Raw genomic sequence first — 12,825 nt, forward strand, 5'->3', positions numbered from 1 at the left:
CCTGCGATGAACCAATTATGGATGCACTGAATGACTACTCAGTCATGTCTCCAGGTGTTTATGTCTGCAACAGAGCAAGTCTTAACCATCCAGATGTAATGTCTACTACCTCATGACTAACTTGAGAGCTACTGTTAGCATAATGTAAACACGTTAGTACAGGCAAAATATAGACTGAGGGTTAAGTTATTTTAAATAAAATAACTCAACTTCCCTCATTGGCAGAGATAAACTTCAGCCATCAGAACAACTAAGATGACCCCATGCACAACAGCACAAAGGTCAGTCATTAACATACTGTTCCACAGTTTGGACTAGTACCTACAAAAAATACCTGATCCTAATCTTAATGTCCCTTTGACATCTTAGCACTGCTGTTATTCTTTTGTGAAGTGTCCAAATGTTTGGGACAGTACACAGAAATGGTGCCAGTAAGAATCTGCAGAGGTCTAGGCTTGTTGCTGTTACATCATCACTCAACGAGAGGATATGATGTTTTTAGTTCTGCACTTCTCAAGTTGCCATAAACCCTAATATAGCTTAAAAATCCACAAAAAGGTCACAAAAAATGTCACAAGATGCAACAATCAAAAAATAAAATAAAAACAAAGTCTGATAAAATATCAGTTTTTATTCTAACATTTACCTTCATGCCACAGTCTGCCATTAATGTCCTTCTATGCTTTGGATAACAAAGTTGAGCATCTGGGGAAAAAAGTCCTCAACAGCCATCAAGAAAAATTTTGTTGTCATTGGCAACAAAAAAAGTCCACTTTCAACTTAATTCAAGGACAGCAACAGGAGAACAGAAATGAATAGTCAAATGTAACTTCCAAAATGCTTTATGCACAAATAACACTCAGGTAATAGTTTTTTCTTTTCTTTCTTTCTTTCTTTTTTTTGTTTTATGTTTTTTAGAATAAAATGATATTTGAATAACATTTACACATCAAGCTGACGAGACTGGGATCTCAATCACAATACTACTGGAAATGTAACTTATGCAATCCAGTAAGGAACATTCAAGATGTCAAAAATTACCATGTTGACTCAACTATCAGGGATAGTGCTGCAAATTACCTCATAACATGCACTGAAGCGTAACACAAGTGGCCATTCAAAAAACAAAACAATAAATAAATAAATAAATAAAAGATGTTAAATTAAAATTGTGCCTCAAGGAGTCATTATTTTGGGTGATATGTCAAAATGATTTTTCTCTCTTATGTAAATGCATAATTTTTCAGGATGCAGGGTCCCTTTGGCTTCTTATGACACTTGCTCAGTGTATTTGCTGATGTACACTTTTCACTTTCACTATTGCACTTTCCATCATTTTCTTCACCTACCATTCACATACTTATTATAAGCAACTGTGCATGCAGATTATGTACATTTTTAGCTTTGTCATGGTGTCAGTGGGTATATTTTCTGAAATGATTTGTCTGTTTAAAAAAGAAAAAGCCAATTTGCTGCAACTAGTTCAATTTCAAGCTGTAAGTAGAAAACAATTAATATTCACAAGGCATTAAGGGGAATACGCTTACTATGAGTTTTATCTGAAGATTGATACTACTCACATATCTGTTAAATATGAAACGACAGCTAGCTTAAGGTTCATGTAGCGTAAAGATTTGAAGCAGAGAAATATGTACAGCTAGCCTGTTTCTATCAAAAAGGGTTAAAAATGAACATACTAACATCTCTGGTGACTCTAGGAAGTCCTTGCTCCTGGCCAGGATACAGTCCACACTGCCATAACCTACCATAGTGTACATCATAGATTAGCTAACAGGGGCTGACCCAGAAACAGGCAGGCTGGTGGATAGTGGTTTCCCAGAGTGCCCAGTCTTTGCGCTAGGCTTAGCTAAGTAGATACTTGTAGCTTCATATTTAACAATCAGAAGTGGTACCAATCTTGCCAACATGTTAAACTATTCCCTAAAAATCCACTCTAGAGATGCAACCTCACAGCTGGATGTTTTTTGACAAAGTAAGGCACAGTGACTAAAACAAGTTAATGCTTTTTTTGTTTTTGTTTTCAACATTTGAATAACCGCGAGCGTCACAATAAAACTGTGTCAGATAAATAAAGGTATTTTTTCTCTTGGAATAGTTTTCAAAACAGGGAATTCTGTCAGCATCACTGAAATACGTAAAATGAAATTTACAAGATAAAACTAACATCAGGGCAAACATGAGTACCAAAAGAAAAACATGTTATAGCTGGATGAATGCTTGTGTGCTATTTTACATACTGTAAGAACAACAGACACAATCACAGTCCAACATGAAAAGTTCTTCACAACTTTAAAAATAGTAACATTTCCTGTATCCCCACTATTCCAGACACCCATTTATGACCAATGCCAGTTAGCGTTTTTCACCAGGGGTCTGATTTTCATTAATATACAAGCCCACAAGTTATGTGCTATAAAGTGTTCCTTCTCCTCACAGCTTTAAGTCTGTGTGAGAGCTGATGCTTTCTCTCCACTGCTTTTGAGGAGCTGGTCCTTCCCCTGTTGTGGAGAAGACTGCTTCCCGTCAGTATTTTCCCAGACTTCATATCAGGTCATCAGTCTTTACTGGCTCTCACGAGCCTTTTTGATTCCAACTTGGGGCAGGAGGGAAGGGAGTAAGAATGGGTGGAGGATCAAATGTGTTGTCTGCTGGAAAAAGGCAGTCTCAGGTGCAGTGTGTGGACACAGGGAGGAAAACGATGGACCAAAGACAAATGAGAGTTGCATACTGTGGACACCAGGGACAGAATGGAGGGAGGTAGATGACCAGATGGGTTGGAAGGATCTGGGGCACAGGAGGAGCCCTATGAGGCCAGTCTAACCCTCATCTTCAATCTCTTCTTCCAGAGCCTCCTCAAACACTCTTTCTGGTAGCCTGAAGCACTCCTCAAAGAAGTTCACCAAGGACTGACTGAGATGCTGCCTCGTTGCTTCACTGTGGATGAAGTGGCCCTCGTCTGGGTAGATCTTAAACACAAAGAATAAGGGAAGAACATCACTTGAATTCAGTGTTTAGTAATTCTTAATTTTTTTTTTATTTAACCAAAATTAATTACAAAATCATTTACTGAACTTCTAGGGGACTAGCATTCATGCTAGTCATGCTACTAATATGATTACTGAATGGTATATCTGAAGAAACTGGATACAAATGACATTTTTGGTCTTTAAAAATCTTTTTCTGATGCTGATGAAATACACTTCTGAAGTGTGCAGCAGGGTGGCACAGTGGTTAGCACTGCTGCCTCACTCTGTGGAGTTTGTTCTTCGATTGCAAGGAGGCTACAAAGCTCTGTGTTTCGTGAGGTAAATTGGTCTTTCTGTCAATAGCGTCTAAATATAGTGTACACCTACAAAGAAACACAGCAAAGTTTTTATCTCAGGTAGCTAAAATCAGTTTTCATGCTAACAGCTTTACTTTGTTTAGTTCCTCTGCTGGTTGGCAGCAATCTATCATTTTACATGGACTGTGGATCACAAGCTCACACAATCAATTGATTTCAGTTTTATTTATATACCACCAAATCACAATATCAGTTGCCTCAAAGCACTTTTTATTAAAAGGTATTGACCCTACAATAATACCATCCTGGCAAAGTGAAAACAACAGTTTACTCCAGGGGTGTCAAACACAAGGCCCAAAATCCAGCCCAATGGATGGCTTTGGAAAATATGAAGGAGGGCATACATTTTGAACCTTTAATTGTATTTTAATAAGTTTAAGCGTTTTCCTGCATATAAAGACCTCCCCCACGACAATTTATACTATAGCAGAGTAATTAAGTAATAGATCAATTAATAACATTAATAACAACTCTTTCTTAATTATGTAGAAAAACTGAAAAATGTTATTGAAATTTCAGATTTTTTTACATTTAGGGATCTCAGGGATTAAATGTGTAGTTGAACTGTTATTACTAACAGACAAGGTATCTTCACTGGTCTGGCTCACTTACGATTAGATACCTGTTCAGCTGCATGTCAATGCAAATATCTAATAACATGACAGCAGTTCAGTACAGTTAGGCATGCAGACATGCTCCAAATAAGCAACGGAATAGGGAAGAAAGGTAATTTTAGTAACCTTTAATGTATTGTTGGTGCCAGTAAGACTGGTCCGAATATTTCAGAAACTGCTGCTCTACCAGGACCATTTCTATGGTTTAAAGAGACTAGTTTGAAAAGTGAGTGGTAGTTCTCTTAGTGAAAATGCCTTGTTGATGTTAGAGGAGAATTGCCAATCCACTTTGAGCTGATAGGAAGGCAATAGTAACTCAATTAACCATTTGATTATAACCTAGGTATACAGAAAAGCATCTCTTAATGTGCAACATGTCCAACCTAGAGCAGCTAAAGACCACACCAAGTGTTCAGAGCATGAAGGTTTCAGTTTTCCTGTTGCAACACTGGGATGGCATATACAGGGTGTTATCAAAAGAATAATCCGGTTATAAAAGGCTATACCTTTTAAAGTAATGTACATAGAAGCTTGGTTTAAATTTTTAAATACATGGCTGAACATAATGTTTTACATACAAAACTTACAATGTTCACAAGTGCTCAATATGTCGCCCTCCACACGCATGGCAAATGTCCATACGATAGTTAAACTTGTCCCAAATTTTTGGGAACATGTTTGGACTCACTGTAACCACTGCTACCTACCAGCAACTATGTGAAACTCGTGAATCCCCTCTTTCTAACAGTAAATGTTTCGCTTGTTACTGGTGTAGGACTGCAGAATTAAAGCACTTTGAAACTGGACGACTTTTGTTTGATATACCCTGTAAAATATAAAAGCATGGATCCTGTCTTGCATCCATGGTTCAGGTTGTTGCAGTTGTGTAATGGTATGGAGGATATTTTCTTGTCACACTTTGAGCTCCTTAGTACCCACTGAGCATTGTTTAAATGCCATAGCCTACCTTTGTGATAGCAGCCGATTAACACATCATTTCGCTCAAATCATGTCAAACTGGTTTCTTGAACACAACAGACAGTTCGCTGTACTCAAATGACTGAATTTGGGATGTGGTGAAATGGGATATTCACATCACTGATGTGCAGCCACCAAATCTGCAGCAACTGTGTAATGCTATCATGTCAATACAGACCAAAATCTCTGAGGAATGTTTTCAGCTCATCTTTGAATCTGTGCCAGAAGAATTAAGATAGTTCTGAAGGCAAAAGAGGTTCCAACCTGGTATTAGCAAAGCTTATAAACTATCTAGTAAGTGTATATTACCAGAGCTCAAAGTGTTTTTCAACCGACAGTAACTAAGTGATAGTGTTTATTTGAACCCATCATAAACTAGTAGAGACCTAATATTAATACTGTGCACACTAATGTGTCTGTTGGTCAGTAATGAGCTTTGATGAACATTCGCCAGCAGAGCATTGTGTTATAAAGGGATTAGTCCTGGTGTTAATGCAGGATGCCCAAGGAGGTCTTATAATCTCATTATGTGTGAGGCAGACATTGTGAAGGGCTAATCCTCTGCCTGCTGCGAGACCACCACTGGGATCACAAAGCTCCCAGAGGTTGGACTGAACAGGGAAAAGAAAGACTGCATACCTGTAGGGTGTAGTTGGCCTTTTCACTGATGAGCTGGGCAATGAATTTCGCTGTATGTTGAAAGTGGACTTTTTCTAAAGAAACCAAATGAGACAGATTATTGTTTATCTTTTACATATTCAGTTATGAAGATGATTATAATTCCTGACCTACCGTCAGCTGTAGGATGGATAATCAGAAACTTCTTATCCATAAACTGAGACGCTCTGTGGGCTAAATTTGCCATCTAAAAAACACATTTGAGCAGATTATTTTGATAATTATTACAACTGGAAAGAAAATGAAAAAAAAAAAAAAGTAATAAAATCTTACCGTGTATGCTCTTGTGTCAGGTTTGGGCAGTCCAAGGTATCTCTCAGAAAATGCAGAAGCTAGAGGGGGAAATAGGCTTCGGTTAACTTTTATTAGCTTTGTTGTTAAGATAAAATCAAATCTTCCATTAATCACTCTTTGTTTGAGGGTGGTTTTTTATCCCTATGTCTAAATATATTCAGCCATCTACATATTCATTAGTTTTGAGGCTGTTACAAGAGTCTTCATTTGCAATTCCGCAATTCCAGTGTCATGGCACGTCTCTCACCGCCTCTGGCAGAGCGAGAGAAATCAAATAGATAGGAAATCAGTCACACCGCAACGCCCAGCTCCTCCTTAATTTGCACTTTCCTGACTCGGTGCGCCTCCAGCTACAACAGCACCGCGCCTCGTTCCTTGTTCCCTGCGTCTCTCGTACTGTCACTCCCTCGGTGCACAGCACTTCTGCATTTCACACATTGTATTCCTCGGGTAGCCGAGGTGAGGCTGGTGTTGTTAACTTCGTCTGGCGCTGATGTGATTGAGTTCTAGGTTTGTCTGCACCATCATACTCATGAGTGCCTACTTGCGTGACGCAGTCCCTGAAAAGATATCCCCGCTGTGGGGTTAAAGGTGCTAGATTTGCAATCTGTCTTCCCTTTTCCTCTGAATATTCTGTCAGTGCTGCCTGAGCCTGACTGATTATGCAGGGTTACTGCATTTGTTTAGTACACGTAGCGGAGTGGTGATTTTTCAAATGCAAAAAGCTGCAAACAAACACAGCTTACCATACAATTCAAAATCTGTGATGGGTGAGAGGACAGCGCCGCATTTTACAGGAGATTCCTCACCGCTGACCAACAGGCTGGTCACATAGCCTCCATACACCTGAAGTACAACAACTGCATGTTAACACAGAGATACTCGAGTGTAGAATGGACTATTTTGGTCAATCTTTGGACCCAGAATGCACATACTGACACTATTCTTACCTTTCCAAATGCTCCGACTCTGTTTTTGTCAACATAGGGCTCCTTTAGAATAAAACTGTCAAAGATAAACATTGGTTCAGTTTGACTTTTAGAAAAACTGTCTCACAGTAGCAGCTGTAGCTCTAACTTACAAGATGTTTTAGCAGCTGTTTGCAATAAACGATCCATTATACTATATTAAATTCACAGTGTTTGTTTAACACTTGCACATTAAATGCACGTTTTCAGTTCTGCCAGACCAGCTGCTATCAGTGTGTGTGCAAAACATATTTTCACAGCAGTAACTAATGAAGAATTTACAGATGATAATGTAAATTTATTTGTGTGTGTGTGTGCGTGTGAATAAATGTGGCTTTAAGATCTGGCAGATGACTTCTGCAAATTACACAGTTTAATGTGTTTTTTCTCAATAAAGCAGCACAACTTTATCCACATACTTAAGTGCATCCTTCTGATCCTGCTCCTCAAACACGCCCAGTTTCTTCTGGATCCGATGCAGCAGGTTGGTGCCCTGGAAGCCGCTGCCTTGCCCGTCACAACGCAGCACGATGGCGCCGAAGCTGCTCACCAGCACCGTGGCCCAATCCAAGTGAAACTGCTCTGACACCATCTGGTCACCAGGTGTCCCATCGCTGCACCACAAGCAGAGCAGTGAAGTGAAATCGAGGCTACCACAAGTGATGCGATCCTTATTTCAGTCCTAACTTTGTGTCCATGTGGAAATAAAGTGCATAACCTTATGTCCCAATTTTCTGCAGTCTATTTTTTAAATTAAACATTTGAGCTATACAGCGCAAGAAAAGCAACAGCAGATGAACAGAAAACAGAGAAAAATGGGGACATGGAATAGAAAAACTTACTCAAAATCAACGGCATGCCTGCTAAATGGTGTAAGAGTTTCAACTGCAAGTTATGACTGTGATGAAGAGGTGAAATAATTCCTAATGATTTAAACTTCTAATAAATCATTTTTACAGGTATGAATGACGATACAATAAATTATAGTAGTGTGGGTTTTTTTTTCTAAAACGGTGAGAAACCTAGATCTGACCTGGAGAATAAAATATAGTTCAAGGCTGGAAGAAAGGAACGCTCATGAAAAAATGGTGGAGAGGAGGTTCAGTTTGCCACAGTGTAACTATTATCCAGCAGGTGTCAGGGACAAAGAAATTTATCTGCTTGGCATGTTTGCATTGATATGGACGGATATGTCCTCATATAACTTGGAGTGGAGACTGCATTGCTAATAGACACACACTTTTGTTGATACATACACAAGCAGGAGCAGAGGGTAGTGTGACGTTTCGACAAAGCCAGCTGGTTTCAGGATCTGCATCGACAAGGCTGCAATGTCAAGTCAAACAACTGTTACACAAAAGCAACTAAGGTCTCTTTCACAAACACAAAACATAACCCCTGGTTCTGTGCACTAAACTTTCTAGCTGTTAGTGCCGCAGTTTTGGATTGCTAAATTAAGTCAAATTGTATGGATGTCTATGAGAAAATGCCTTAATTTATTATCTTTTCGGAGGTAATAGACTTCATGGCTTCAGTTGCTAGCTTAGCAATGCATGTTCAAAGTAAGCTGGATCATGACTGTAGCACAGGAAACAACCCATTTTATATGCTTAAGAACCACAGATAGCATAACTTATGGACACAGCTACTGTGACATCACCTGTTGGCTTCTGAAGGCCAGTTTTGAAGCCTTGAGATGAGCATTTTCATGGCTTGCTGAAAAATTGATGTGACAGGTCTGGCTCTCAAACCGCTTGCTCATTTGACAAGAACTTGTGATTAACAATGAAGAGGAAAATGCCACAGAAATTCCTTTTTGAAACATGATATGGTCGAGATTTACGAAAAAAGTGTGACCAAAAATGGGAGACTAAAACCACATACATACAACAAACTGTTCATAGAGGGCAAGTCCAAGGCTATTTTCCCATTCGCTTCTATATGAATATTTCTCTAGAGTTATCATTTTCCATTTAGAGTGATTTTAATCTGGGCCCACATTTTTCATCTGGCGTTAAACAAATATTAAAGCAGGGTTTTAGAGCTCATGTCACCATATGAGCATTCAGTGTCGTCTGGTTCTCAGGCAGACCTGCCCCTTATTCCTCACATCTGGCTTCAAAACATGAAGACAGCCATCATGATGGCTATGTCCATCTTTTACATACAGTCTACAAATAAAATATATTTCAAACTTTATGGGTTTGTTTTTTTTTTTAATATAAAAAGAAGTGAAATAAGCTCTGTAGGACTCCATCATTAGCATTACGTTCCTAATAATATGCCATTATACAGTAAGAGTCTGGTGGTCTGATACATACTATAGTCGTCCATGTTGATCTCCTTGTACTCCACTATGGGCATCTGCATGGACTCCAAGGTCAGCCTCACTTTCTCATTGCTCTCCAGTTTATAGACTTCTACAATACCTGAAGAGAGTACGTGAGATAACAGTTTACAGTATTTTTGTCAGGCAGCTCATGTTTCAAATGACTGATTTGTTACAGGAGCAGAATAGAGAGTAATCTCCTTATAGATGTGCTACAAGAAAAATTTTAGAGGCGATAAGAAAAATCTCCCCCCCCATGAAACCTAAACATAGATGTTGTAGAGGAGATGTAAAAGCAGGCACCAAATCAAGACGGCCAAATTGGAATGAGATGAGGAGACTTCATACACTAATTCTAATGTGATCTTGTCTCTACCATTGCTTACAGCAGGACATTAGAAAGACCTACAGGTCACTTAGAAAGACATGCCTTTAAATGCAGCATACTGAGTGGCAGGAAAAAAATGGCACTTACAAAAATGCTGTTGTGAAGGTGAATACATCGAATAATATATGGTAATGAAATTTACAGAGTTGTTTTTTAACATATTCAGGACGGGGAGATCTCATTACTTAAAGATGATAAAGACTGGCACACACATACACACTGTAGTAATCAAATTACAGTATGCTGATAGTGCTGTTGGGCAGGTTATAATCTAATGAGGACATCCATTGTGAGGAGTAATGTCATTACGTCTGTCATGCCACACTTGGCCTGTAGACAAACAGTGACTCAGTGCAAAGGTGATCACTTTGCACTACACTGCAAACACTTCTGCCCCCTTTTGACAAGGTCAGGTTAAATATGGCAAATATGGTAATGTAGAGAAGGTCATATCTAATGTGTTTCATTCCATTCAGGCTTGTAAATATTCATTTGTGTCAAAAGGTAGCTTCCAGGGCTGAAAGAGGAAGCAGGAGCGTCAAAACTGGAGTTCTTTATAAAGCCACTAGGGGCTAGCCCCTAAGGTGAGTCAAAAATCTGTTCAAATTCTAATTCAGGCGAAAAATTATAGCTTGTGTACAGCTAATTTCCTCCTACAAAAGTAAATACAATTCTTCTTTAAAAATAAATAAATTGATTTTTAGTTTAAAACTTACACATTTAAACTTTATTAAGAATGTGAATACAGACTGGTAGCAAGGGCGACATTGTTGTGAAGTTTGAAGATCATCCATAAAAAACTGTGGGTAATAAAAAGCTTTTACAGATTTTCCACGTTTGATGTGACCCTGATTTCACCAAAATTAACTTTTTAACTTTGTAAATTTGGACATTTTAACATGAGAAGCTAAGGCAATGACTTGCTTCTGGAGCCAGCCACTAGAGGAAATACACTTTTTGACATGGAGACCTGCTGCTTGGTTGAAATACTCACTTTCTCTGTCTTGTGTCTCACTTTCTGTGTCTCTCTGTGTCTTGTAAACAGCCACAAACGGGATGTCCGGCCCTAAAAAGAAGATCAGAGCTCAAATACTATGTATCTTTATATTTGACCATGACATGTGGACACTCTGACTTACTATGGACTGTTTAAAAAAATAATTTATTTTTAAATCACCATAATATTAATACATAGGTTGCTGTATTTACTATTTGTTTATAGCAAGGGAAAAGTGTATGTTTCCTAACAAATGCACACTGATGCCACAGTGTCCTTCAGTGAATGCACAAAAAGAAAAAAAACCAAAACAAAACCCTGAAAGATACCAGATCATTTGTCTGACAGACAAAGAAGCACATCTTTGCTTATTCAGTTTATGTAATGCAATAGCTCTAATAGCTTTTCCATATCTAGGCCTGCAGGGAGGAGGGGCAGCAAATGAAGTGATTGATGCACTTAGCAAATTGAGAATAAAATAGAGGAACACTGTGGTTGTATTTGTCGAAGAGCAAACCGGCCGCTCTCTCCCTGGCTCCTTTTTCTCTCCCTTACACTCCCTTTCCTCGTGATTATGATATTATAATCTCATCACATGAGATCACAGGTAGGCTGTGAAGGAAAGAACTGCACTACAAATACATGAGGTACAAGATTATTGACTGTCAGAGACTGTCAGAGGTTGAGCACAAAGGGTGTGATTGCATTTTGGTCGGTTCAAGTCTGATCTTAGATCAGTGGTGATCAGTTAGCAAGTATTGACACTGAAGTGTTACATCAGTGATTAAATATTGAGGCTACAGACTTCAAGTCAGACTGAGACACAGTTTCTGCTGCGGCATGACAACAGTGCTGTGACATTTTGATATTTCTCTGATCACCAGGAGAAGATTGTCTCTTCTTTTGATATTGAATAAATGGATCAAAGGTAGGAGAAATGCAATGATATGGGATCTCTTTTTTTATTGGTGAAAGAAGCTTTTGACATTGTGACAAGTAAAGTCATCCGAGCACCGACTCTGTTTTTGCCGTAGTGCTGTCACTTTTCGGTGAACTACCTACCAGCAACACAACAGAAATATGAAATCATTTTAGCAACAACATCTCACCAAAAGAAAATTGGTAGAAACATTTTTACTACAGTGTAATTTCTAAGTACTGTACTGTATGTTTTATATATACTTCACCTCATTTCAAAGACTTTGCTACAGTTGCTCACATTTACATACAAAACATATGATTAGTATATAAAATATCATTACAGGTTTTAATATCGTACACGCACTGTATACATGTTATTGTACATCAATGAGAAAGAGGAAGTAATACAAGAGCACTATTGCACAACTGCCCCCAAAGGGCAGGGGCTATACTAAAACGCTGATATTTTATACTGATGTAATTAATTTTCAATAATGACATCTCCATCGTGACATCATTGTTTTCATAGATCATTTGTGTGGTCCAGTACAGTTAACATGGAAATCTAGTGTGATATATTAATCCTTTGTGTGTCATTGTGAAGTCATACACTGCTTTACTGAAAAAAATATTTTAAAGAGCTCAAAGAAAGTGCTTTATGTCCCACAATGATTTGAAGTTTGGAGATGATCCAGTGGAAACTAAAGCTTTTTCCTAATCTGTGTGACTGTGACCTTTGACCTATTAGCATTATATACTAAAATGGTGTGTTTTATCGTCTTTACACATATGACTGGAGCAGAATTGGCTGAAATCCTTGGCTTCTATAAGCTGTAAAAACATACATAAACACATGAAATTATATTTTTTTATAATGTATATTATATATATTAACATTTTGTATGTCATGTAACTTTATAGGCCATCGAATTGAAAAAAAAAAATGCCCGTACATCTTTCTCCAGGCCCTTTCGTAAGATATAGTACTCGATTTATCATATTACAAAAACTGATCTTGGAGATTTTTCACATTTGGTGTGACCCTGATTTTAACATCTGTCTGATGATTTAGCTTCAACATCAGATAGATGTTGAAGCTTAATAAAGGCATTACTTGAATGTGCATTCAAGTACACCAAGCTACAGATTACTGAGAGAAACAGACACACCTATAGCAATGACTACAAAAACCATCCCTTTTATGTGATTAAATTATTACAGTAAGTCAAAGGACACATACATGACTAGCAGTGTAGGATGTGTATTCTCTTAAGTGTAGCTAATTTATTATCAT

General features: G+C 38.2%; 1 protein-coding gene across 5 annotated transcripts in view; it reads right to left on the reverse strand.

The window, feature by feature from the left end:
- Positions 1 to 2,054: 2,054 nt before the first annotated feature.
- Positions 2,055 to 12,825, reverse strand: part of LOC102306992 (dipeptidyl aminopeptidase-like protein 6) — a 250,136-nt gene continuing 239,365 nt past the window's right edge. For all 5 annotated transcript variants that reach the window (XM_005943675.3, XM_005943676.3, XM_042223100.1 and 2 more), the window contains 10 exons: positions 10,608 to 10,679; positions 9,218 to 9,325; positions 8,153 to 8,222; positions 7,316 to 7,510; positions 6,879 to 6,933; positions 6,675 to 6,774; positions 5,908 to 5,966; positions 5,749 to 5,821; positions 5,596 to 5,669; positions 2,055 to 2,987 (listed from right to left, as the gene is read on the reverse strand). In XM_005943675.3, the coding sequence (XP_005943737.1) occupies positions 2,838 to 2,987; positions 5,596 to 5,669; positions 5,749 to 5,821; positions 5,908 to 5,966; positions 6,675 to 6,774; positions 6,879 to 6,933; positions 7,316 to 7,510; positions 8,153 to 8,222; positions 9,218 to 9,325; positions 10,608 to 10,679 (956 nt within the window). In that variant the 3' untranslated portion in view covers positions 2,055 to 2,837. The remainder of the gene's footprint in view (positions 2,988 to 5,595; positions 5,670 to 5,748; positions 5,822 to 5,907; positions 5,967 to 6,674; positions 6,775 to 6,878; positions 6,934 to 7,315; positions 7,511 to 8,152; positions 8,223 to 9,217; positions 9,326 to 10,607; positions 10,680 to 12,825) is intronic.

Source organism: Haplochromis burtoni, unplaced genomic scaffold (genome assembly GCF_018398535.1).
Source record: "Haplochromis burtoni strain Fernald_Lab_line unplaced genomic scaffold, NCSU_Asbu1 Contig_101, whole genome shotgun sequence".
Classification (NCBI taxonomy): domain Eukaryota; kingdom Metazoa; phylum Chordata; class Actinopteri; order Cichliformes; family Cichlidae; genus Haplochromis; species Haplochromis burtoni.